Below are 27941 nucleotides of genomic sequence, written 5' to 3'. Positions count from 1 at the left end.
AATATAAAATACTAATATTTCATAAATTCTCTTTACGAAATTTTAATTTTAAAAATACAATTTCTATACGGTAATTCGTCCTTCTCATCTCTCTCAATCGCTCTCTCCCTTTTCTTCGACAAAAACGCTGCACATCTTCGTGACATTTCATCCGTAGAAAAATCCCTCATGCGCCTAAAGAAGTTTAAATTAAAAAAAAACTAAAATGTTGGCTACAGCTAACTTCAGGGTGTCGGTTTTTTGTGACGGTGCATCGGAAAATTTTACTCTCATCATTTTTCCCTAACGCTTCAAAAGAAGTAAAACTTCAAAAAAATCTTTGCTTTTTTATATAGTACGGTAGACGGGCCTCATAATGATCATAGAACAGATACAGAAATTTGAGGCCGAGACCTAAAAAGGTTGTAGCGCAAATAATCTCCAAAATTTGCGTCACGTAATACTCGAACGCAGGGAGCGTTCAAAAGAAGTATAACTTCAAATATTTTGTTTGCCTTGTGGTATTTAGTTTAAATAAAACAAATACTCAATAACAATATATTATATTATACAAATTCACAGGTTCTCATGTAGAAAATGCAATAAGGTTGCCTCGTAATGTTTGGCCGCGTGCATTGTACGGAGGGAGTGACGCTCGCCGGGGTATACCTAAAAAAACAAAAAAAAAACAGTTATTATTTATAATACAAATTATTCAGAATCTTGGTAAGTAAAATTAAAAAAAAAACTGGATAAAGAATAATTAATTTAATACAAGAAATGAATTTCAGTATTACAGGACGTTTTTATCAGATCGTAAAACGACAAAAAAAAGTGACAAAAAAACGTGTGTGTACACTCGTTAGGAGTTATACGTCTTTGCCGTAAAAAAAAAAAGGCTTTTCAAAATTTTTATTCTACGTTTGTACAAAAAACGACACTAACAATAGAAAAAAAAATTATGGGGTAAATGAATTAACCACCATTTTAAAGTGAATTAATTTAATTTCATGTTTGGTTACAATATTCACTTAATATAATATAAAGAGATAAACATATGTGCGTCAAATACCAAGCTACTAAGCGCACTGCTACGTACGACTGGTTACCTGCGTACACGCACACATTCACGCGCGAATCCCGCAAGACCGGTTTTATGTAGTTCTGTGCGAGTGACGATATTAGGATATCGATGTAAAATGTCGATAAAAATATGATATTTATGTGTTATACATGTGTATGCTACAAAATTACCCATAATTTTTATACGACAAAAGAAGTATAAATTCAAAATTATAAAAAAAAACAGTTATATTACGAATTAATCAGTATCTTAGGCCATTCACTGGTAAAATTATTTTTTTTTGTCTAAATTCGCATATGCCAATTTAGTGAGAGACAGATGCGGCGCAAGCGTAAACTGAGCGTAACGGGACAATAAGTCATAAAATATATAAAATAGGACAAAAAATAATTCATTTATTTTTTGTCCTATTTTTAGGACATAAATGTTTTAGGACATAATTATTTTTTGTTTCATAAATGAATTTCAGTATTACTAGAAGTAAAGTAGTTTTTCTCAATCCTGAGATCGAACAAAAACGCAAAAATAATAATTTTAAATAAAATATGTGGGTAGACACAAAAAATCTTGATACCTGAACTCTATGCGGCTTTCCAAGTCGAACCAATTCCGAGAGCAGCGCCGCAGTATGACAAAAGTGTACGTTTTCATCAGCCAGTCCGTGGATTATTAACAATCTACCCTCCCTGTCAAATATTTTATAAAAATATAATATTACAGGCTCAAAATAGAACTTAAATACTAATTATTCCTAAAAAAGGAAGAGCAGTGTTGGCCTCGTCCCTTAAACGTGCGACTTCTGAATGGCTGAAGAGAAGAAAAAAAAGAAATAGAAAGAAGATGCAATTAAATGGCATCCAAGAGAAGGCAAGAGGGCGTTAAGTAAATAGATGGGGATGGGGTCTGGAGAGATGGAGCAGGCTAGTTCAGGATAGAATAGAATGAGGAAGTCGTTTGTCAGAACCTGACCATAAACCTGTTTGTTAGAAAAAATGTGCGTGCGTACAAAGTACACATTTTAGAAGTGAAACTTCTTCAGGCGCATGTGGGTAAAATTTTTACTGGATGAAACGCAATAATAATAATATGAGCGTCACGAAGATGTGCAGCGTTTTCGTCGAAGAAAAGGGAAATAGCAATTGAGACTGATTGAGAAAGAGTGAAAAAGAGCGGACGTAGCATGAAGCAAATAGCCATGGAGCGAGAGTTGGGAGCAAGCGAGAAAGATCGAGAGAGAGAGAGAGTGAGATAGAGCGAACGTCGCATCACGCACAGTGCTATGGAGCGAGAGGTGAGAGAGAGCTATAGTCAGAAAGATTGAGAGAAAGAGTTTAAAACTTTTAACTTTAACTTAGTTTTAAACTTGTATAAATATGAACACGAGTTAAAAATTAGTTATTTAAAGAAGTTTCACTTCTGACACGCACTTTTTTGTTAATTTTACTTATTAGATTATATTTAATTAAAATTCCTTATTACACAATTATATCTGAAAAACTTTTAGAGATGTTAAAATAGATAGTTAGGGGGGGGTTTAAACTCACTTATCAGGGAAGAACGGCGCGTGCGGTATGACGCTAGCACGGCTGTAGGCGTTATGCCTCTCACTTGGTGACCCCATGTAGCGCTCCGTGTACGCTGTGTCGTACAAGCGCCAACTGGTGACGGGCGCGCCTGCGACGCACACTTTGAATATGTGCGGACGTGTCGCTAGGCCTAGGAGGGATAAATATCCACCTGTAATTGGAATAATAAATAATAAAACACTTTTTTTTCAATGTCTCTGGCACGATTTGTGCATTAGCCAGCGTCAAGTATAGGACTTTTTATAATTCGTGCTAGTCTTTAGAAATTCGACCGTGTCCTCCATGTACGGTTTAGGCACTCGCCCGGTACCGCACAACCCTCCCAAAGGCCGAGAACAAATTTAAATTAAATTAAAACTTGCCCTCGAACCGGGAATCGAACCCGGTACCCCACACCTAGCTGCAATAAAACACTTTTGAACGTATTCGATTAACGCCGGTGGCACGTACGAAAAAACTTTGCCGAGCGTGCAAGCGAGAGCGCGGAACGAGCGATAGAGAGGCACGATCGAAGCGTTTGGCTTGTGACGGCTCTCTTTCACTCCTTCGGTCGAACCCGAAGTAGAAGAGAGACAGCAGCAGCGTGTCAATACGTGATTTTGTCAACTGTTTATAATGTTTGACGATATCATGTAAAATTATCGTCCGTAAACCGACTTCACAGGGATTTTTTAAAATGAAAAACGGACAGGCTGTCGTAAGCAGCAGATCAAACGTAAATAAAATAAAAATAAGACGGTGTGCGGGTGTCGGTTTTTTGTGACGCACACGCGCATCGTATAAATTTACTCATAATTTTTCCCTAACGCGCCAAAAGAAGTATAACTTCAAAAATAAAGATGAAAAAAGTCACTCTCTTACCATAACTCCATCCATGGATAGCAACTCTTTCCATATCGATACAGCCTGTTTCTTTAGCGAGCCATTGTAGCACCTCAACCTGAAAAACACCCTGTATTTATAGAAACGCAATCAAACACCTCTTTACTTTAGTGAGCGTTCAAGTATTACGTCACGCAATTTTTGGAGATTCATGCCCCCCCCCCCCATGTAACGCGCCGTAACGTTTTTCTGTACCTAATAGTAAACGTTTCGTGACCACCCAGTGACTCTTTATACCTATAAGTTACCATTATTTGGTGTAAAGTATTGGAAAGTCGAAAATAATATTAACAATAACGCGTAATTCAATCCCCGCCCCGCATCGTAACGCTTTACAAATGGACCCAAAAAATTCGTTACGTAATTCATGAACACTCCCTTACAGCCAGAAATGCATAGATGACAGAATCAACTGAATCGATTTTGATGAAACTCGGGATAGAGTTGAACCAATGCTTGAAGGACCGGCAACGCACTTGCGATCCTTCTGGCTTCTGTCACTTATCAGCTGAGCCGTTTGCCTCATATTACATAAAAAATACATGTCGTATTTAAACTACTAAACCGATTTTGACGAAATTCCCCTGATTTAAATCGAAAGGGTTAATAATTACTTTTAGTTTCTGATAAATTTGCGGACAAACTTACACGTCACTTAAAAACTCAGTAAATTATAAATCTCTTCCAAAGAACGGAAATTTAAAAAAAAAAACAGTTCTCTACCTGATCATCCAACTCGACCTGCCCCATTTTGCCCCTTATAGCCGCCTCCCATGCCCTGCCCCTATGCTTTGAGCCTCTCGAATCAACTGATACGACCGTGAAACCTCGCGCCGCTAGCATATGCATGCGTAACTGGCGTATACCCTGAAAAAAATTTATATTCATTTTATCAAAGGTCGACAACGCACTCGCGAGCCATCTGGAGTTGAACGTGTCTATGGGGGTAAGACTTATCATCAGATGAGTATCCTGCCCGTCACATTAAAAAAAAAACATTAATTAAAAGGTCGGCAACGCACTCGCGAGCCCTCTGGCGTTGAAAGTGTCTATGGAGGTAACATCAGGTGAGCAACTATATCCGTCTCTTTTCACCGCTTAAACACAGTTTGACAGAAAGAGACGACTAATCGAATGTATTTTTTATAAATAATGTTAATAACGAATCACTCCAACTCTAGCTAAACTATATCTTTCTCTTTTCACCACAGCTTAAAAGCAGTTTACCAGAAAGAGACGACTAGTTAAGTGCATTTTTATAAATAATGTTAATAACGAATCATTCCAATTGCAACCCAACTGTATCCGTCTCTTTTCACTACAGTTTAAAAACAGTTTGACAGAAATAGACGACTAATCGAGTGCATTTTTTAAAATAAATAAGTTTGTAAACGAATCACTCAAATTTTAGCTAAACTATATTCGTCTCTTTTCACCACAGTTTAAGCACAGTTTGACAGAAAGAGAAGACTAGTTCAGTGCATTTTTATAAATAATGTTAATAACGAATCACTCAAATTGCAGCCCAACTATATCCGTCTCTTTTCACCACAGCTTAAACACAGTTTGATAGAAAGAGACGACTAGTTCAGTGCATTTTTATAAATAATGTTAATAACGAATCACTCAAATTGCAGCCCAACTATATCCGTCTCTTTTCACCACAGCTTAAACACAGTTCCACAGAAAGAGACGACTAGTTCAGTACATTTTTATAAATAATGTTAATAACGAATCACTCCAATTGCAGCCCAACTATATCCGTCTCTTATCACCACAGCTTAAACTCAGTTTGACAGAAAGAGACGAAATGATGTTTAATTCTATAGAGTATTAAACGCTTCTGTAGACAAGATGGCGTAGCTCTGACACCCCACAGACCACCATATTAGTAGCTGCATTGCCGTCCCTTTTATTCGTATCTCCTTACCTTATAACTATTAGTGACGATTTGCACTTCGGGTCCCCCATACACGTGCAAAACTGTAGGCCTGGGTCCCACATGCCCACTCCGCCAAAGGGTGCAATACGCCGTCATCCCACAAGAGAGACGGGTGGAGTATATCTGCGGTGGTGGGACTTCTATGGTGCTGAGAGATCGTTCTGAAATTCATCCAAAGTTTTTGTACAAAAAAAAACATCATGTGTCCAATTCACACGTGGTAGAAGTGAAACCTTCAAAAACAAAGTTTTTATAATTAAAATATGTAAATTAGACTTTTTCTCTATCTAAATGTAGGATCTTTTCTTTAAAAAAAACATTTTTTAATGTTAAATTTTTATTTATAACTTTAATATCAATCTTTAATTTGGTAAAAACTAATATAATAAAAGTTTCAAATAAATTCACAAGATCCAACGTGGGAGAAAATAAGATAGGAAGCATTATACAGTGTATAAACTTTTAATTAAGTGTAGTACGAAGTTTTCACTTCAAAAAGTTTCTATAACTAATGATTTGTAAATAAAATTGATAAATAATCTAATTTTATAATTAAACTACTTACTTGACTTACTTATTTAATTTTCATCAAATCTGTTTTTTTATTTCAGAAAATGTTCAAATACACACTTATTTAAAGTTTATACCCTGTATAATGCCTCCTATCTCACTCTCTCCCACGCCAAATCCTATTAATTTATGTGTCTGTCTCTTTTTACTGTCGCTTTTTCCGTTGCATCCGGTTTGAAATCACAACGATTCTAAAGAAGTTTCACTTCAAAAAGTGCGTGCGTACAACGTACACATGTCAGAAGTGAAACTTCTTTTTATAAATAAATTATTACTAAGATAAAAGCCCCAATAGATGATCATGTACCAGTATATTATGATCACTTCATGTATTTGTATATCTATATTCACACTGTATACGTGCTAATGATAATATATATAATTAAAAAAAGGTTGCGTGTACTTATGTACGCGCGTAAGAAGTTATACTCCTTTGGCATTATTAAAAATAGTTTTTGACTGCATGCAAATAATTAATTACAATTAAATAATCAAAGACTGGAAAAGGAGTCATTATAGTCAATAAAGTTCAGTTTACATTTGAAAAATTAAATAAATAAATATTTATTATTCTCTTACATTAAGTGTAACATAAATTCTATTATTATTCGAATGTTGTTTTTAAATTATGTCCAATGCCGTAGCATATTCCGTGGGCAACTTCATTCTGTTAATTTTGTGTCACGGTGCGCGTGCATCGTAAAATTTCACTCATCAATTTTTCATAACGCGCCTAAAGAAATATAACTTCAAAAAACTCGCACAAGACGTTATTCAGAATTGCCATCTAAAGTTGTAATATGTAACTACTAAACGAATACATCAACCAATAGCGTGTATTTTTTCTCGATCTCCCTTACTCTCTCTCTCAATCTTTCTCACTATAGCTCTCTCCCACCTCTCGCTCCATGGCACTGTGCGTGATCCGACGTTTGCTCTATCTCACTCTCTCTCTCGATATTCCTCTAATTAATCAATCTGAATGTACCACTTTCTTTGCAAATTAACAATTTATTATTATTATGGTGAGAAAGCCCTCTATATAAATTAAAATTTCTAAAAACGACAGATTTTTTAGATTTGATAATATATTATAAATAATAAAGATAAGAATCAGCTACTATCTATCTTTCAAACTCCTAGTGATAAGGGGTGTCCACCCTAAAAAAATATTTTTATAATTTTTCGGCAAATTTTTTTGTTTTTTATGATATGTTATTTTTATTGTACTAAAAAAATGTTTCCTAGAAATAATATACATGGCAAAATAACGTTTGCCGGGTCAGCTAATATAACTATAAAATTTCTTTATCCAGAATTCCGACCAGTCAGGTATCAGACTTGTAGAGGTTATTCCCTTTAAGTTGGAAACACCATCCTCCATAGTCGAGCTGGAATACTGGATAAATGAAAATCTCCTTCAAAAAACCCCTGTGTTTAAAGACACACGAAAGCTAGTAGATAGGGGCCTCATAGCCTAGCGGTCTTATTAAGTGGCAGCTAGGTGAGAGGTACCGGGTTCGATTCCCGGTTCGAGGGCAAGTTTTAATTTAATTTAAATTTGTTCTCGGCCTTTGGGAGGGTTGTGCGGTACCGGGCGAGTGCCTAAACCGTACATGGAGGACATGATCGAATTTCTAAGGCAAGCACGAATTATAAAAATCTTATACTTGACGCTGGCGAATGCACAAACCGTGCCAGAGCCATTAAAAAAAAAAGCTAGTAGATAATACGATAAATACCTTTGATAAGTAATGGGACATCATTATTCTCGTCCCCATCGCCCGTTCTGTCCCATGTACCATTAAATGGGGGGTCTAGGCAATCTGAAACATTTCATTTCTTATCTTACACATATAAAATTGAAATTTGATTGCAGGCGCTTATCATTGTTTTAAATTTTAGCATATTTATAAGAAAATTAATAAAATAGCTACATAATCGGGTCATTTAAACAAAAAATTTGACAGCTGTCATCTGTCAATTGTCAAATATCAACACAAATGTCATTTCTAGCTAACACACTGCTAAAAATATTAGGAAATTTTTTACAACAAATATTTTTGACATTATTGCAACATTAATATAATATTCTAATAGTCTACAACTAGTCATCTGTCAGTGTCAACTGTCAAGTTTACGCTAGCACAACGCGACTGGACTTGTGAATAGTAAAATAAATTGTAGGATAATTTTGACAATAATTTGTTTTTACTTTATTTTACCATCAATCAATTGTAGTGTACGCTGTCATCTGTCAAATGTCAACTGTCAAATTTACTGGACAAGTGAGTAGCAAAATAAATTATAGAATAATTTTGACATAACTAATATTGTTTTAATTTGTTTTACCAAACATCAATGCTTTTCAGTGTACGCTATCATCTGTCAAATGTCAACTGTCTACGCAAACAAAATGCACCTGGACTAGTGAATAGTGAAATAAATTGTAGGATAATTTTGACAAAACAAATATTATTTTTCTTTACTGCAACAGATATCAATAAATTGTTAAGTGCCAGCTGTCAACCTGTCATCTGTCAATGTCAACTGTCAAGTTTACGCAAACAATATGCACCTGGACTTGTGACTAGTAAAATAAATTGTAGGATAATTTTGACAAAACAAATCTTTTTTTACCTTATTGCAACAGATATCAATAAATTGTTAAGTGCCAGCTGTCAACCTGTCATCTGTCAATGTCAACTGTCAAGTTTACGCAAACAATATGCACCTGGACTTGTGACTAGTAAAATAAATTGTAGGATAATTTTGACAAAACAAATATTATTTTTCTTTACTGCAACAGATATCAATAAATTGTTAAGTGCCAGCTGTCAACCTGTCATCTGTCAATGTCAACTGTCAAGTTTACGCAAACAATATGCACCTGGACTTGTGACTAGTAAAATAAATTGTAGGATAATTTTGACAAAACAAATCTTTTTTTACCTTATTGCAACAGATATCAATAAATTGTTAAGTGCCAGCTGTCAACTAGTCATCTGTCAATGTCAACTGTCAAGTTTACGCAAACAATATGCACCTGGACTTGTGACTAGTAAAATAAATTGTAGGATAATTTTGACAAAACAAATATTATTTTTCTTTACTGCAACAGATATCAATAAATTGTTAAGTGCCAGCTGTCAACCTGTCATCTGTCAATGTCAACTGTCAAGTTTACGCAAACAATATGCACCTGGACTTGTGACTAGTAAAATAAATTGTAGGATAATTTTGACAAAACAAATCTTTTTTTACCTTATTGCAACAGATATCAATAAATTGTTAAGTGCCAGCTGTCAACTAGTCATCTGTCAATGTCAACTGTCAAGTTTACGCAAACAATATGCACCTGGACTTGTGACTAGTAAAATAAATTGTAGGATAATTTTGACAAAACAAATCTTTTTTTACCTTATTGCAACAGATATCAATAAATTGTTAAGTGCCAGCTGTCAACCTGTCATCTGTCAATGTCAACTGTCAAGTCTTGGATAGTGCACTTAGTTAACTAATTAGCGTACGATTTACGACTTTACATATATCTAAAGAGCTGTAATATTTTAATACTGACCTAACATAGGCCTTTCTAAGAGTGAACCATACTGTGTCAATGTGACACGTCCGCCTGTATGACACACGCTGTACACTCTCGTCACAGGCACACTGCTTATATTGGACGATGTTATTACTGCCACTGTGCAATCCTGAAAAGATAATCATATTTTTTAAGTTATACTTCTTTAGGCGTTATGAAAAATTGATGAGAGTGAAATTTTACGATGCGCGCACACCGTGACACAAAATTAACAGTATGAAGTTAGTTCTAGGTGGCATGAAATCGATAATAACTACGTTCAAGTTGTATATTCTAGTATTTTTAAATTTAGAACACGTGTTTCGTAACAGTACAATTAAATGTGAATAAATAAATATTATTTTGGTGTTTTTATTTAATCAATTTCATATACGACGGTGATAGTATTTACTAATCATAATTTTATTTTAATATTTATCGTTAATCACTACTGCATTTTAGTTATTTTTTTTACATACGCCAAAGAAGTATAACTTCTAGCGCGTGTACGTAAGTACACACACTCTTTTATTTATGGAAGGAAACCAACAAGGCACCATGGACACCTGCACCAGGAGGGAGTGTTCAGATTCCATGGATAGGTCACGTCGCTGTTCCAATAATAGCTGAAGATGACCAGAAGCTCACAAGAATAATATTATGTATGTGTGAATAGGTGTAACTAGTTAAATTAAAAATCATTTATTCATTAAGGTACGTGTACACTTATGAATGTCAATAAAGAAATAAACATTAAATGCTTCTAATTTTACATTTACTGCCAGTTCTCAAATCAAGGGCGTAGAACGGAAGAGAAGAACTGGCAATAAACTCTCCGCCACTCTTTTTAATCGTCAAGTTTTTTGTTTTACACAACGTTTGTAAGGATCAATGACATCTCAAGTAATAAATAATTAAAAATAAATTAAAATATTGGTTGTTTGTAAAGTAGGTTTACGATCGAGATGTTTACGTGATAACGTCTTATTGGTGATATAAGTTTTTGGGAAGTAAGGAATTAATGAAGATAACAATTTTTTCAAATTTTAAATTACATCTATCGTTTTATTCACACTTTTGATGATAAATTTCGGGTGTAAAATGACAAGTTTACTTATTCGACTATGATATACATTTTTCTTCATACATTCACGGAATGACTGGCAGCGCTCGAGATGAGACGGGAGATCGGTCCGTCTCTCTCTCGTTATACCTGCAATCGCGCTCGTGAGGTTTTGGTGTGACACAAGTTTCTGAACATGTCACCCGACTAAAACGATTTTAAAGACGTTATCACGTCAAAAACAAAGATTTGTCCTCTATCAGCAAGAGGCATGGTGAAATAGGAGCACGCTTGCACACATAAACTACATATACTACTCAGATACTCCTGACAGTTAATACATATAAATTTAAACACACATTTCTGTTAGTGGACTGTCCACTGGCTGGCAAGCTGTACAATGTGTGTTGCCGACCTATAAGGGAATGATGTTTTTACCTAACATAGACAAAACTAAATCATAAACAAATGTTACGCATACTAAAACCTCTATCTTGGCCGTAGATTATTTTATATTTCAACAAGTTTTGGCCTTATACTGTCATTTTAATATTATTCATTGACTTTGACATTTATAAAAAGAAATATTTCCGTAAGTACCCTCAACATTTCGTTACCATTTATTACACATAAAATTCACATGTATATAATACTAGCTGCCCCCGCGACTTAGCCCACTTTTAAGTAACAAACAAATATGGAACATTTGTTAGGTTTTCTGGAAAGAAAACTTTTTAGGGGTTTCTGTGAATTTTTCTCTATATAAACCTCAAATAAAAACAAAAATTTTATCTAAAAAAAAAAATTTTGGGTTACCCTTATCACTTAGGGGTATGAAAAATAGATAGAAGCCGATTCTCAGACCTACTGAATATGCATATAAAATTTGATATATATCTGTCAAGCCGTTTCAGAGGAGTATGGTAACTAACATTGTGACACGAGAATTTTATAAAACTAGCTGACCGGGCAAACGTCGTTTTGCCATGTATATCATTTATAATAAAAAAATAGGGGTTGATCGTAAAGTTAGGGGTTGTATGTATTTTTTGATGCTGTATCATAAAAATATCTAAAAATATAAAAAATATATTTACTACTACCCTTAACATTTAGGACGATGAAAAATACATGTTTTCCTATTCTCAGACATATATGCACACAAAATTTCATGAGAATCTGTCAAGCCGTTTCGGAGGAGTAACTAACATTGTGACACGAGAATTATATATGAGATATATATATCTATATGTGTGTGTGTGTACTTACATCATCCATATCAACAGTATGCGAGTGACCAACTGTTGTGAGCAAAGTAATTCCAGATTCTGATGGTGATAAAGACGCCACATACAAATGCCGTTCCAGCGGTGTCTCCCGAAGACCAACGAAGTACACCAGGTCACGGGTCTCGTCCACCTATGGATATGGTCTTTTAATCTGCTCTTATTCTTCAAATTTTTGAAGTGAAACTTCTTTATCGGGGTTGGAAAAAAATTTAGTGTAACATTTTTGCGTTACGCGTCACATTTTTCCGTTACGCGCCATCTTTTGAAGTGAAACTTCTTTATCGGGGTTGGAAAAATTTTTAGTGTAACATTTTTTCGTTACGCGTCACATTTTTCGGTTACGCGCCATGTTGCTTTTTGAAGTGAAACTTCTTTATCGGGGTTGGAAAAAAATTTAGTGTAACATTTTTTCGTTACGCGTCACATTTTTCGGTTACGCGCCATGTTGCTTTATGAAGTCAAACTTCTTTATCGGCGTTGGAATGAAAGTTCTTTATCGACGTATGGGAGAAATTTTGTAGCAACATAAAGATAACAATGACAGTAATAATTCTATTACAATTAATGAAATTCTGTAATAATCTTAGTACTACATAGTAGTACAGTAATAAGTTAAAATGAAATAATTGTATTTGTATTCATGTCTGTGATAATAAAAGCCTTTTGTTAAACTTTATCTAATTGAACGAATTTCTGTAAAGTTGCATATAGTAGATCATTTTTCGAAAAATAAGGTCATAAAGAAGTTTCACTTCTAACGTGTGTACACTAGGACACGCACATTTTTTTTTTTATAGAACGGGCAAACGGGCAGGAGGCTCACCTGATGTTAAGTGATACCGCCCCGCCCATGGACACTCTCAATGCCAGAGGGCTCGCGAGTGCGTTGCCGGCCTTTTAAGAATTGGTACGCTCTTTTCTTGAAGGACCCTTTTTCTTCAAATGTATTTAGGCTCCCAAGGACATGACACGGTGCTGATGATGTCAGGTATATTCCAGTATAGGGAACAGTCCGAGTTTCATCAAAATCAGTTCAGTAGTTCAGTAGATTTTGATGAAAAAACCTTTGATTTTTAGGTCATTTACAGCTATTTATATTTCCTCTCGTTATTATATTGGTGGGTAGTTGGAAAAAAAAACCAGTGTTGCAACCTTTTAGGTCTGCGCCTCAAATTTCTGTATTAGTTTCTTTATTTTTTTAAGGGAAAACGGGTAGAAGGCTCCCCTTAAGTGATACCGCCTAACAATGCCAGATGACTCGCGAATGCGTTGCCGGCCTTTTAAGAATTGGTACGCTCTATCGTATCTAATAAACAACCAGGTGATCAGCGTGCCTGACAGACGCCGTCGTCTTATGATTCTAGGAATGTTTTCTTCGCGATTTTCCCTCACCAGGACTCGAACCTCTTTAGCATCACGCTTTTGGCAGGTAATGGAGATTCACTTACCCATATCTTCCTCCCCATCACCTCCCAATCACCAGACGTGATCGCCTCTTTACTGATGATGTTAGGTCCACTCGCGTTGTTTTCGTCTTCTGACAGCATTTCTTCAATACCTGTATTCAAAACTACCCGCATTTAATTGTTGTGTATGAGGGTATTTCTCCTCTTTAAAGAAAAGATTCTTTGATATCTCAAAGAACAATCTATGTATTATTGTGTTAACTTTTAATATCTATTTATGAAACATATTCTTAAACCGTCAAATTGTGAAACGGCCATTTCCTACTTTTCTATTGGTTATAAGAGATGTGACATTCTCGGTAAATTAATCGAATCGATTATTTCCTCATTTGTTAATTTTCACTTCGATAGATTACAATCTACCGAATAATAATACGTTAAATTGTAAGCAGTTCGTTGAGGTTCACAATCTTTCGACAGTTTACAATCTCGCGAGATAGATTACAATCTAACGGTGCTTACAATTTTACGGTGACATATATATAGATAAGTATATATAAGTATAGATATCTATTAAAGCTATGTCACTTACCATTCGCTTTATCAGGTTGTATGTTAGCTGTGATCATATATAAATGTAAAAAACCGGTCTCCTCTGAAGCCCAAATGAACTTAAAAGTGCCACAAGTACAATTGGTACCCGTACAACTCGTACAATTACTTAGAGGATAGAATATGTCGTGAACATTGATCCATGCATCGGGGGCTGTCTCTCTTACCAGCACTTGGATTTTCTGAAAGATTAACAATTCTTTCAAATTTATAGGATGAGAAACGGAAGAAATTTGTATGCTATTGCATAGCTTTTATTGCGGGCTTTGAGCACGGCGACCGAATCAAGAAATTCCGTGACGAAAATAAACCTATCACACGATGACGTACTATAAGTTCGGCCATTAGGCGTTAGAGCGGGACAGAGCCCATACTCCGTATTCACATCTCTCTGACGAAATCGGTGACGTAACGTAAGTTAGAGTGAGACAGACTATATAGGCGTGTTAGTTTGAGTTTGGTAGAGTGGTAGATTGAATTAATATCAAAGAAAAAAATAATGCAAAAATAAACAATTATATAATCGCATAAGTTGATAAAAATGCTATGCAATAGCTTTACCGCGGCGGTCCCCGAGTGCCACACGTTTTTTTTTTGAACAGGGGGCAAACCGGCAAAAGTGATACCGCCCATAGACAATGCCAGAAGGCTAATGCCGGCCTTTTTAAAATTGGTACGCTTTGAAGGACCGTAAGTCGAATTGCTTCGGAAATATTTCAATGAGCTGGTTCCACATAGTGTAACGCTCAGTTGTAGAACGACGGTGATTACATTTAAAGACAAGGTGTCTTTAAAGGGAGAGTATTCGGACCATGAGTTTTGACAAGAGATATAAATGACTTATAATTATTATGACATTTACATGTCTATTTAATATGGCTAATTGTGCGGATTTTATAATTAATCTAAAATAAAAATATAAGGTGCTCCTGCTGATAGAGGACAAATCTTTGTTTTTAATTTATTATTTACTAGCTGACCCGGCTAACTTCGTTCCGCCTTAATAATAATATCGTTGTTACTTTAGTTAAATTTATTTTAGGATTTCATTAAGGTGATAACTTTTTTTGCAAATAGAGAAATGTTTTATTGCTTGCCATTGCAAAAGAAGAATGGCAGTTTTACACATTAGGCCTCTTCTCTCTAACGCCAATATTGCGATACTGCATGTTAAAGCACTTTCTGCTTTACAACATTTTTTGATGAGGTAACACATGTTTTCGATCAAGATCAAAGCCTGGTTATGCATCTCCTCATTTACCTCAAGTTCGGAATTTCTTGAAGTGACACGAATTCGACGTAAAATGATGCGTAGTTTTGTCAACAAATGTCACCACATGCCGTGTGCATTCGTAAAATTAATTTATTTATTTATTGTTATTCGATAACTTATCCGATATTTTATTACTTATTCTGCTATTCGGAGTGGAGAAAAATCCATCAAAAAAGACGTAACTAACATCGGTCCAGCCGATCTCGAGTTATAAGTGTTGTAACAAACACGACTTTCTTTTATATACACTCGGCGTCAAAAAAATCGCACCTTTCCTAAAATTCGTGTCAAGCGATTATAACTCCGAAGATCCTTCCTGTACCTTATCATTATTAGTATCATTTGAAAGCTAATGAAATCCCTTATTTGAAAACGGTAGGCAATTGGCCACCATCCCCATAAAAAAAGAAAATTCTCTGAAAATGTGAAACAATGTGTATTCTGATCAAAATGACAAATAAAAGGAACAATACAAAAATTAAAATTAACAATGACAATCCTTAAAAATTAGTCTTAAAACTTAGTGTAGCCTCCTCTATCTCTCCAACCAGCTTCCAAGCGGTCAGTCCTGATGGACCTGATGAGCGTCACGACGTGTTCCTGGGGAATGTTGTCCCACTCCTCGATGACGGCATCTCGAAGCTCATCGAGAGTGGCAGGAGCTGGATTACGGACCCGAACTCGCCGTTTCAGCTCGTCCCAGAGGTGCTCGATAGGATTGAGGTCGGCGCTTCTTGCTGGCCAGTCCATAACCTTGATGCCAACTCGACGTAGGTAGTCCTTGACAATCGAGGCTCGAATGTTCGGCATGAACTCGAAGTTGGCGCCGACAATACCTGCACATGGGACCACATGCTCCTCCAAAACCTCGGTGATATACCGGTGGGCAGTCAGAGACCCCTGACCGCGACCATCTCCAGCTCTGGAGACGCACACGAGGTCTGTCTTGCCGTCGATAGAAATGCCGCCCTAGAACATGCAGGATCCTCCTCCATACCCGACGGTTTCCACGGTGCAGGCTGGTGTGAAACGCTCCCCTGGCCGCCTGTAGGCTCTCTTACGCATGTTGTTGGTGTACAGGCACACTCGGGTTTCGTTGGAGAACAGGACATTCCTCCACTGGTCGAATGTCCACGGCACGTGCGTTTCGTAAAATCGCTTCCTTTTCGTCCGGTGGATGGCAGTCAATAGGGGGCCTGTAGCAGCTCTCCGGGGCATGAAATTCTTCTCTCACAGCCTTGTTCTGATAGTGGAGACGCTGTCAACTGTCCTTCGAGTAGCTCAAAGCCGCTGCTGTGGCTCCACAGCGTTGAAGAAGCGGTTCCGCAAAGACGTCGACACAATGGACCGATCACCTCTGACGCTAGTGCAGCGACGTCTCCCGGATCCATGTCTCCTGATGTAACCTCCAGTCTCTTGGAACCGTTGGTATACCCGTTGCACTCGAAATCAGCTGATTTTCAGTTGCCGAGCAACTTCAACTTGCCGTAGTCCGATTTGCAGTAGGGCCAACACTTGAGCTGCCTCTTTGCCATGGTATCCATTTTCACTGAGTTTTTTCTTGTCGAAGCTCTTCAGGAGTGACCTCTGTGACGTCTGGATAGCGAATAACCCATCATTGATTTTTACCCCCTCGTTATATACGCGTCCAGGGTGGTATAATTAGTGAGCCTCCAAACGCGTACATCGCCACTTTTTAATCAAAGTGCTGATGATTTGTGGTTTTTGATTTTCCGTAAACAAATGATAATTTTTTTGAAAGCTTATTAATTAAGCTTTTAAATGATACTAATAATGATAGGGTACATAAAGGATCTTAGAAGTTATAACCGCTTGACACGAATTTTAAGAAAGGTGCGATTTTTTTGACGCCAAGTGTATATAGATTACTAAAGATGTCATGTGGAACATGGTGTAATGGTTGCAGCTCCTTACAAACGTTGTGTTAAACAAAAAACTTGGCGATTAAAAAGAGTGGAGGAGATGTTATTGCCAGTTCTCTTCCGTATTACGCCCTGGAGAACTGGCAGTAAATGTAAAATTAGAAGCATTTCATATGTGTACATTGTGTTACCAATATGAATAAATGATTTTGACTTTGAATCAATTTGAAAGTACGTACCACTTTAATTGTTAAACAGTTTATAATTTATAATTTATTTAGTCTTCCCTCAGAGATACGACCTCCAAATGTTCAAAAAGCGAGTCTACTCAAAGGCCGGCAACGCACCCATTAAAAATAGGTGTCTATGGGCTGCGCAGACTGCCCTTTTTGGTCGTCCCGCAAGCTCGTTTGCTTCCCTATTTTATAAAAAAAATACTCACAGAGGGTTCAACTTTGTTCTGTTCGCTCATTTGTGTTAGATCATCACTCTGCGTTTCTCCATGCGAATAATGTGATGAAACATTAAACTCCGCCAAAGGTATGAGCACTAATTCCAATCTCTGTTGCTTACGGTCTAGAATTTGCGCCCAAACACTGAAAAAATAAACAAAGTTGGTGTACCTAAATAAAAAGAGAAAATGACCAAAGAAAAGGTGGGAACAGAAGTAACAGATGTGGGGTGGTTCAAAGCTGCATACAAATTATTTAGATTTAATAAAAACAATGGCGCTACCCACAGCTTGACAGCATATTTCTGTATATGATTCGTGATTTTTCTAGCATTTAGGTAATAGTAGGTGATCAACTTAGTATACACGCCGTGAAGTTTGGTGTATGCCTGTGCAGAATTTTCATTCATATAGACCAGATATTTTGATGTTATGTTCAGTTGAATAAATCCAGGTATTTTCTGGTTGGTTTATTTTACTGAATTTTTTAGAGCTCCTGATACATGAAAACATCTCTAGATTTTTGGAGCTCTCAATAAAGAGATCTCTAAATTTTTGGAGCTCCAGGTAAAGACATCTCCAGATTTTTGGAGGTCTCGCTAAAGACATCTCCAGATTTTCGGAGCTCTCGCTAAAGACATCTCTAGATTTTTAGAGCTCTCACTAAAGACATCTCTAGATTTTTAGAGCTCTCACTAAAAACATCTCCAGATTTTTAGAGCTCTCGCTAAAAGTTAATTTAATAATAAGCTTTATTAAATCCTGAATAGAGCAGTGTTACACTAGCTTAGGAGTGCAGCTCTCATCCCCAATCCCCGAAATCTACGACGGTTTGAACCCTGAGTACCACGTAACACTCGCTCTCGTACGGTGAAGGAAAACATCGTGAGGAAATCAGCATTAGATCCAAAAAGTGTCAGGCACAGAAGGCTGATCACCCAACTTAGAAATGATGACGGCACAAATACAGAAACCCGAGGCTCACTAAAAGGTTGTAGCGCTCTTCAAACCAAAATTTCCTAAAAGGTAAATATTCACTCACGCGAGCAATGCATACAATAAATAGAATTTCTGTTGAGGTAGACCTATTTGTTTGTACACTGGCCGAGTGCACAAGAGTTGCTTCCTATATTATTAGTTATAAGATATAGGTATATAAATATATTTTTTTAATATATATTGATACCCACACCGATTAACCTAGATAAAAACTAGGTTAATCGGTGTGGGTATCAATAATAATAATTTATTTTTTTAAATAAATATTGTGTCGTTCTATCGAATTAGTCATAACTGTAAACGCAATTTTTGGAGATTATTGACCCCCCCCATGTATCTCGCCGTAACGTTTTTCAGTACCCTAGTACAGTACTGTACCACCTTGTGTCTCTTTAGTTACTATTATGTGGTGTAAGTCGAAAATAATATTAACAATAACGCGTAATTCAATCCCCGCCCCGCATCGTAACGTTTTACAAAAGGCCCCCCCCCCCCCTTCCCAAAACGCGTTACGTAATACTTGAACGCTGCCAAAGATAGAATAATATGGAATAAAATAAAATAAATTGTTATTAAAACTCACTATTGCCCACACGAAGTCCATCCAACGCGAGCGAGATACTCGAACCATGGGAATACTTCTTTCAACGGACTCCTCATCTCAAACCATCTTATATCCGTTACATCCATTCCTTCTGTTGGTGATGATGCTGAAATATATAACATGTTGTATGCTTCACGAATGTAGGCGCAGAAGGCATTGCTAGGTCCCCTTGGAGGTGAGGTTGGATGCGTCAAGAACGAGCGTACCAACGAACGCGTGCGTTGGGTGATATCCGTTATCGGTGGGCTGAAAACTGAGGCTGTCACATAATAATAATAAAAAAGCCTCATTTCTTGCAATATTCACATAATATACTACACAACTTAAAATAAATATGACGATGCATTCCTAGCGCCATCTGTTAAGAAATACGTTGGAACGAGATTTGACAATTGACAGTCTGGCGGAGCGTCGTGTCGATGGTCAGCGCGGCCATGTTGGATTTCGTTTAGTTTTTCGAACGTTTGCGACGAATCGCTTTTGTTCCGAGTAATCTTGTGTCTTTTTGTTATAAAACTAATTAAAAGTGATTGATTAAGTGATTCCTTAATTACTAGTGAATAGATTTTAGTGAATTGCTGTAAGGGATACTTTTTGTGATTCTTTTGTTCCTACCCACATTACACATATTGAAAACATGGCTGATTCTGATGATGAAGGGTATCCGCCCAGAAATAAATTATAGTTTTTTTTCAAGGACCTGTAAGTTTCGGAAATCTAAAGTTTTAGATTTTAATAAATATTTATTTTTAAATAATAGGGGGGCGAGCTTCCGGGACATTCAAAAAGGGCAGTCATCGCAGCCCATAGACACCCATTTTTAGTAGGTGCGTTGCCGGCCTATATATGAACAAGACTTAAAAATTTGTTTGCCAAAGAAGTTTCACTTCTGACATGTGTACTTTGTACGCACGCACTTTTTTATATAAAACAGGTATTAAAATGTCTGTTTCTTGACGCTAAGGGTGCTTACATAAAGAAACAGGTTTCCGGTACAGACAAATCTGTACGGGTCGGTACCGATCGGTACAGTGTTGACTCGCATAAAGAAACAGGTGAATCTGTCCTTAGTGACAATCATGGCCTCCAGTTCGTCGGACGAAGATTTTTTACTTTTAGAAAGTACTTACGTCAAATATAGAAAGAGAAGAACAGTTAGTGTATCTGATATTAACAGAAAAAGAACTAAATATGGAACATATTATCATTTATTCTTAAAAGATATAAAGGACGATGAAAAGGAGTTTTATGATTATACAAGGATGACTCAAGAAACATTTTACTACATATTAAATTTAATCGAACATCGCTTAATTAAGAAATGGTGTAACTGGCATGTTCAACCAATTTCACCTGAAGAAAGACGTTCGTTCGTTATCCAAATCCATTTTTAATATTATTAAACACACCCTACACCAGTAAATGCTTAAACCCGTATGGCACGGTCCAGGTAGTCGGCACCGACAAGTTACAACCTGTTTCTTTATAAGTGAGTGAATAGGATTATATTGAAATATTATACCTGCGCTGATCGGTACCGACCCGTACAGATTTGTCTGTACCGGAAACCTGTTTCTTTATGTAAGCACCCTAACTAAGCAAAAACCTGTAAATTTGGACCTACCCTCTCCTAAAACTCTACGGACGGCCATGTTGGTAGGCGAAGATTTTGTTAATCTAAATGTCACCAGCTTCAAAACTGACTTTGCATTGGGTGTGCCTGCTCTTGGGAACCTGGAAAAAACCATTATAAACGACGGTTAATGAGCACTTAAAAGGCCAACGACACACTTGCGAGCCTGGCAATGTGTTAAGTGATACCATCCATATACACTATTTTTATTAGAACAGGGGTAAACCGGCAAGTGGCTCATCTAAATAAATACCATTCAAGTACACTCTTAGTGACAGAGGGCGAGTGCGTTGCCGGCCTTTAAATGGTTTAATGTTTTGTTTAATAGAACAGGGGAAAACGGGCAAGTGGCTCATCTAAAGAAATACTATCCATAGACACACTTAATGCCAGAAGGCGAGTGTGTTGCCGGCCTTTAAATAAATTATTAAACTCTATAAAATTTCTCATACCTAAATTCATCAACGTCTCCACTCGCTGTGTTAGAAGATGGAAAACTGAAAATTTTGACATCACTTTCGTCTACTTCTTCGTACACTATCCTGTATATGTCATCTGAAAAAAAAAAAACATATATATATGTTAGGGAATGCTCGGATTATCAGGAACTGTTCCGATCAAGTCAATTTTTTTTGTTGCTTTGGTTAATAAAGATTCTTCGTATTGCGTCATAATTTTTTGAGATTATTGACATTGATTATGACACATAACCGTCAAAACGTAAAGTCAAGTGTCAACTGTCATCCGTCAAACATAAACATTCGGGTAGCGCTATGAATTCATATATTTCGTAATCCTACAGCTACGATAAATAAATAAATAAAAAAAGTGTGTAGACTTATGTACACGCGTTAGAAGTAATACACAATACTTCGAATTGCATTTTTCTTGTCCATATTAATGGTCACTTCCAATCGAAACGATATAATATGTATTAATCATGATATTTTACAATAAACACTATGTTTTTTATCACATTGGAACGGGTTTTCTCGTATAGAAATCATTATTTTGGTTTAAAGACTCTGAAAAACACTACGACATGACAGACAATGCAACTTGTCGATAAAACAGAGCAAGTGCCAACTAGCGGCCCAGACTGTTTTACCGACGTTTGAACAAATATTCTGTGTGTCGGTTTTGTGACGGTGTGCGCGCGCATCGTAAAAATTTACTCTCATCATTTTTCCCTAACGCACCAAAAGAAGTATAACTTCAACAATTATAGGAAAGATATAGCCATAGACGGAATACAATTCTTACTCAGCGAAAACTAACCTCAAAGTTTATAAGGAAATTTTATTTTGGAGTAGAAACTCTTGGGCCGTGAGGTTCAAGTGCACAGCTACCAGCAGCTGGTAGCGATGACCCTAGACCTGGTGTTTGGGGAGCGTTCAAGTATTACGTAACGCAATTGGAGATTATTAACCCCCCCCCCCCCCCATGTAACTCGCCGTAACGTTATTCGGTACCCAAGTACAGTACTGTACCCCAGTATAGTAAAACGTTTCGTGACCACCTAGTGACTCTTTAGTTACTATTATGTGGTGTAAGTCGAAAAAAATATTAACAATAACGCTTAATTTAATCCTCGCCCCGCATCGTAACGTTTTATAAAAGGACCCCCCCCCCCCTCTCCCAAAACTCGTTACGTAATACTTGAACGCTCCCTAGCCGCAACGAATCAGTATTGCAATACAGCGAGGAAATGCCAGCATTTATGGTCCGACATAGGGACTATAGGTAACTCTAACATCTCTTTCTCTCAAATAACGTCTACACTGTGATGAAAAGAGATACTCACCATCGCATTTCGGCTGCCACCAGAAGCCTGTATACCTTGAGAACTCCTCCTGCGTCACATAACATGGAACACCAGCTTGTAATGGGTCATCTAATAAGCTGAAAACATGGGAAGGAATGTAACGAAATAACTTTTTATATTAGTAATAGTAGTACGGAATGTCTGCACCAAGAGACCTAAGGTAACAGACAGAGCCCTACGGGTAAGATTGAAGGTGGTATTTTCTCTGACATTCTTTTAAACTATTGCATAGCTTTTAACGAAAATAAACCTAACACACGATGACGTATTAAAGATGCGGCCAATACGCGTAAGAGCGGGACAGAACGCATACTGCGTCTCACATCTCTCTGACGAGATCGGTGACGTAGCGTAAGCGCGGCCGGTGCAGCTGGTACGCGTTAGAGTGAGACAGACTATATAGGCGTGTTAGTCTGAGTCTGGTAGAGTGGTAATAAAATAGTTCTCACCGATCATCCTTGCCCTTGCAGGCGTACGTGAGTCTCGTAGGGCTCCCGAGACAGTCTCCAGCTAACCAGATGTCACCTCGGGCTGCGTGAGCCACCAAACGGGCTGTACTGGGGCAAATCGCTGGTGTTAAAGGTGCTCCGCCCCCCGTTGATAGGGAACGGGGAAGTATGGGCGGTGACTGAAATAAGAATTACAGTGTAAACTCTTTATAACGTCATTCGTTGCAGGTTTTTGTGATGGGGGAGAAACGAGTGTGCGATGGCCATAAAGGCAATCACCGCAGCCCATGGGCACCATATTAGTGTGTGCATTGTCGATCTGAGGGAGGAGTATAGTCCTTTTTGAAGTGAAACTTCTTTAAGTTAGATCAAACTGCACTCGATGGGCAAATTTGATTGAAATCGGTTAAGTAGTTTAGGAGTCAATCAATAAAATAAACTAATTATAATATATAAAGTGTTTCAGGGCAGCAGTCAGAAAGTCTAACTAGAGGGTCATCTGAAGGCTCGCGAGTGCGTCGCCGGCCTTTAACTATTACGGCTGTCAAATGGGGAATAATAAGTTTATTTACACTACGATGAAATACACAAAGACCGCTAAACAAATCCAAATGATCTTGGAAAGAGGAATTCAGATATTTATTAAGCAATTTTTCGTCGACCACGAACGACCACGATGCCACGTATTTTTATTATCGAAAAAATCAATTAAAAAGATTAAATTTATTATTTGTATTAATTAATTATCGACACTTAATATTTTAATTACAATTTAATTTCATTAAATTCCTAACATATCTTCCATTTTCCCTCCCTCTAAGTCTCGGAAATCTAAAGTTTTAGATTTGTATAAATATGAACAAGAGTTAAAAATTAGTTTGCCAAAGAAGTTTCACTTCTGCCATGTGTACTTTGTACGCACGCACTTTTTTTTTTAATTTCTCCTTCCTTCCCTTTCATTATTAACCACATGCTTAAAAACTAAATTTTCTCTTTTAACAAAACATCCTATTTATTATGTGTCATAAACTTTTTCTTTCTTAAATCGGACGTACGTCGCAGCATTTCTACCATCCAATGACGCTAAATGCCGCGAATTACACTTGCATAATATTTGTCAATTACAAGGTAAATTCTGATAACTGAATCAATAGTACACATTAATAAGATAAATATAACAAAAATAAATATAAACACGGGCACGGAGCAGGTTTTGTTTGAAGAAAAACTTTAATACGCAATTAAAATTACGTTGTTGGCCTTAGACTCAATGTCAATTGTCAAAAAATAAAATTTGTTTACACAATTAAAATGCCTGTCAACTGAAAATTTATATCATTACTAGCTGACCCGGCAAACGTTTGTTTTACCATCTATATTATTTCTAGGAAACTATTTTTAGTTCAATAAAAATAACTATATACAATAATAAATAATAGGGGTTGATCGTAGAGGGGTGAAAATAGGGTTGCATGTATTTTTGTATGTTGTATCATAAAAAAAATAAAACAAAAAGATAATAAATTTTGGCGTGGCAACTTATAACTTAGGGGTTTGAAAGATGGAGAGTAGCCGATTTTCAGATTTACTGAATATGCATAAAAAATTACATAAGAATCGGTCGAGTCGTTTCGGAGGAGTATGGGAACGAACATTGTGACACGAGAATTTTATATAATAGATACTGAAGTGTGCAATGTGCATGGATATATCTTGATTACTAGTTAATCACCAATTTTGATCCGATTTCTAAAGCTATAAATTTTTTTTTATTAATAATTTTGACATATCAATAGATATTGTCGATATTATAATTTCTTTCTTGTCTTTTAATCTCTGATTGTGGTGACAATACAGTCAAAACCGTTTACGACGACATCGTTTAGAACAACATACCAGTTATATTGACAAAAATCAAAGGTCCCGGCTGAATTCTATTGTATTAGGTATATCTATCGGTTTTTACAACCAAATATGAGTAGTCCCTTCGATGTCGTTATAACAGATTTTGACTGTATAGTGTTACCATCAAGCACTTTTCTTCTAAGTAAATGATCGATAATAACTATGAATTCAAAACAAATGCATTTTTGAAGTGAAACTTCTTTATCGGGGTTGGAAAAAATTTTAGTGTAACATTTTTTCGTTACGCGTCACATTTTTCCGTTACGCGCCATCTTTTGAAGTGAAACTTCTTTATCGACGTATGGGAGAAATTTTGTAGCAGGTTACGCACCATCTTTTGAAGTCAAACTTCTTTATCGGCGTTGGAAAAAAATTTACACACATTTGTCACATTTTTCGGTTACGCGCCATCTTTTTCTTGTCCCTACCACGGTTGATCCGAAGAGATTCGAAGCCATTAGTAACAAAAATATATAATAACGATAACAATGATAGTAATACTAATATGTAATTCTATTACAATTAATGAAATTCTGTAATAATCTTAGTACTACATAGTAGTACAGTAATAAGTTAAAATGAAATAATTGTATTTGTATTCATGTCTATGATAACAAAAGCCTTTTGTTAAACTTTATTTAACCAATTTCTGTAAAGTTGCATATAGTAGATCATTTTTCGAAAAATAAGGTCATAAAGAAGTTTCACTTCTTACGTGTGTACACCTAGTACACGCACATTTTTTTTTTAATTTAAAAGAATATTTAAAATTCATAAATCTCTAACATTAATTCGATATACCTGTCCTCTTCCCTCCTCAGCAACAAACAGAGACGATGCACACGGAAACAACACCCTTCCCGTCTCTTGATGGAGCTCATATGATGCAATGCCCCATGCTGCCACTCTCTGCCGTTCCCATAACAATTGTTCTTCTTTGGAACATTTGCCGGAGGAAGCACCTAATGCCACATTGGATTTGATTAAAGGTTTCCAATCTAATCTGAAATAAATACTTATATTCCATTATAAAATAGGTGATTACGTCTAACACTAAACAAACAATTATCAGCAATTTCTGAACCCTCCAAGGGTCTAAATAAATTACAAGAATATATTCTAACCTTACTAAACCATATATGAATTATATTGAAATCTAGACATGTTTTAAATAAAAGCCGTTCCATTATATTTATATATTAACTTCTTAGCATACAGAAATACAATACAATTGACATATTTAAATGAAAAGGAGGGCAACTGGCGGACTTTTCGCTTTTCTCTTCCATTTTAAGAAAAAAAAATTAGTTATGGTAATACAAAACAAAATGAACAGGACAATATTTAAAAAAAACGGCAATAGTATAATAAATCTTAGATCAGTTACTACAAAAGTTGTAGATAATGTGTGTGTGTGTGGACAGGTAATGTTTGTATAGTAGAGATTTAAGGGAAGATATTTTTATTGATTAATGAAGAGAAGATTTATCAAATCTTAAATATACATATATATATCTAAAATATACAGCTTTATAAACTGTGTTTATTGTTTCCTTTTAAAACTTCTGTGTTTTGACCGAATTTTATGTTATTGCTTATGTTTTATTGATAAATAAATTCAAATCATAATAAAGCAACTCTCTAGTAGCTATTCCGTATGACGTTACTATTAATTTGATTCATGTGGTTGTTAATGTCTCGCACCCACTCTCTTGGATAAATATAACCCTTCAAAATTCTTGAACCAAATAACCAATCTACCAAAATGTCTTCTCTTTCTCTTGCCTTGGTTCAAACTGTGTTGTCTTTTTCATTTATTTTTAATTATATGATAGTAAGGACAAAGCATTCATTAAATCTTGATAGATGTGGCAAATAGGCTGGAGGTAGTATGTCTGAGAAGTGTTATATTATTATAATTATTTTATACCAACTCAAGTTTTCTAGAACAGAATCCTACTTTGATGTTATTAACAATGTAATTCATATGTAAACAAAACAATGTATGTACTTATTGTTTGTATTGGGGAAGAGACATCTTTAGTCTTGGAAATAACTATAACAGTATTTAATTAAAGGAGATGGATGTTATCTTGACAATTAATGGTATATTTATATGTGATTTGCATGTAAATATTCACATAAATAAGCATATTTAATAAATAGTACATTAAAGGGTTTTAAACAATGTATTTGATAACAAAAATGGGCAGTCCCAATATCAAAAAAAAAGTAATGTCTTTGTTTGCTGACCTGGCATTGCTTGGCTGCAAAGTTGGTAAAACATCAGTGTACAGAAGTGTCTCCCATCCGTTTTGTGGAGTCCTCAAAAAGTACACCCTGGTTTTACCACAGCTGAGTTTTCGAAAACAAATAGCCATTGGCACCATTGTGGATAATGATGAGAGATCCTTTCTTAAATCGTGAACAGCTTGTCTAACTTCTGCCCAGCTATACTTTTTGGGCGGTTCACGGTCACACTCGCCTGCAGCAGCCCCATCTCCCGCCTCCCGCACTTCCATCTTTATGAATTCCATTCAAGATACAAAATAAAAACCTTTTAGATCTAAGCAGCTAAATTCATGATTATACAACCAAACAATGACGCCCCGCAACTAAACATACAATTGAAAATCTAATAAATTCCATTAATTCATTGCTAAATAAATAGTTTTGCTTGCATTTCATTAATTATTTATAAAATAATAATTTCCTAGACCTAGCCAACACACTAATTTTTGACTTTTAGTTTCCCAAATTGAAATGATGAAATGAGAAATACAGCAGATAAAAAATATTTTCTAGCAAAATCGCAGACTCATAAAAGGTTCCAATTTCCAAATAACAATGTCAAACACAGCTGACAAAAGTTATCATTTATCTAAATAGATGGCAGGATAACCTATAATGACAAATCAATTTT

At 36.1% G+C, this 27941-nt stretch overlaps 1 protein-coding gene across 2 annotated transcripts; it reads right to left on the bottom strand.

Moving 5' to 3' along the window:
* Positions 1-526: 526 nt before the first annotated feature.
* On the bottom strand, positions 527-27795 carry LOC125058443 (dipeptidyl peptidase 9). Of its 2 annotated transcripts, none has more exons than XM_047662513.1 (19): positions 27272-27795; positions 25820-26021; positions 23114-23292; positions 22644-22741; positions 21292-21394; positions 20831-20940; positions 19186-19312; positions 17595-17748; positions 13977-14178; positions 13427-13548; positions 11959-12108; positions 9624-9756; positions 7786-7869; positions 5462-5634; positions 4255-4398; positions 3511-3589; positions 2608-2800; positions 1638-1749; positions 527-648 (listed from the first exon to the last, which is right to left on the bottom strand). In XM_047662513.1, exons 1-19 carry the CDS (start codon positions 27553-27555, stop codon positions 556-558), a joined length of 2742 nt encoding a protein of 913 aa, XP_047518469.1. In that variant the 5' UTR covers positions 27556-27795; the 3' UTR covers positions 527-555. The 2 variants fall into 2 exon arrangements, with proteins under 2 accessions (XP_047518469.1, XP_047518470.1); XM_047662514.1 differs by having other exon boundaries at positions 13427-13536; positions 27272-27794.
* Positions 27796-27941: the final 146 nt, after the last annotated feature.

This window comes from Pieris napi, chromosome 18, assembly GCF_905475465.1.
Source record: "Pieris napi chromosome 18, ilPieNapi1.2, whole genome shotgun sequence".
Classification (NCBI taxonomy): domain Eukaryota; kingdom Metazoa; phylum Arthropoda; class Insecta; order Lepidoptera; family Pieridae; genus Pieris; species Pieris napi.
This window is presented reverse-complemented; position numbering and strand designations above follow the sequence as displayed.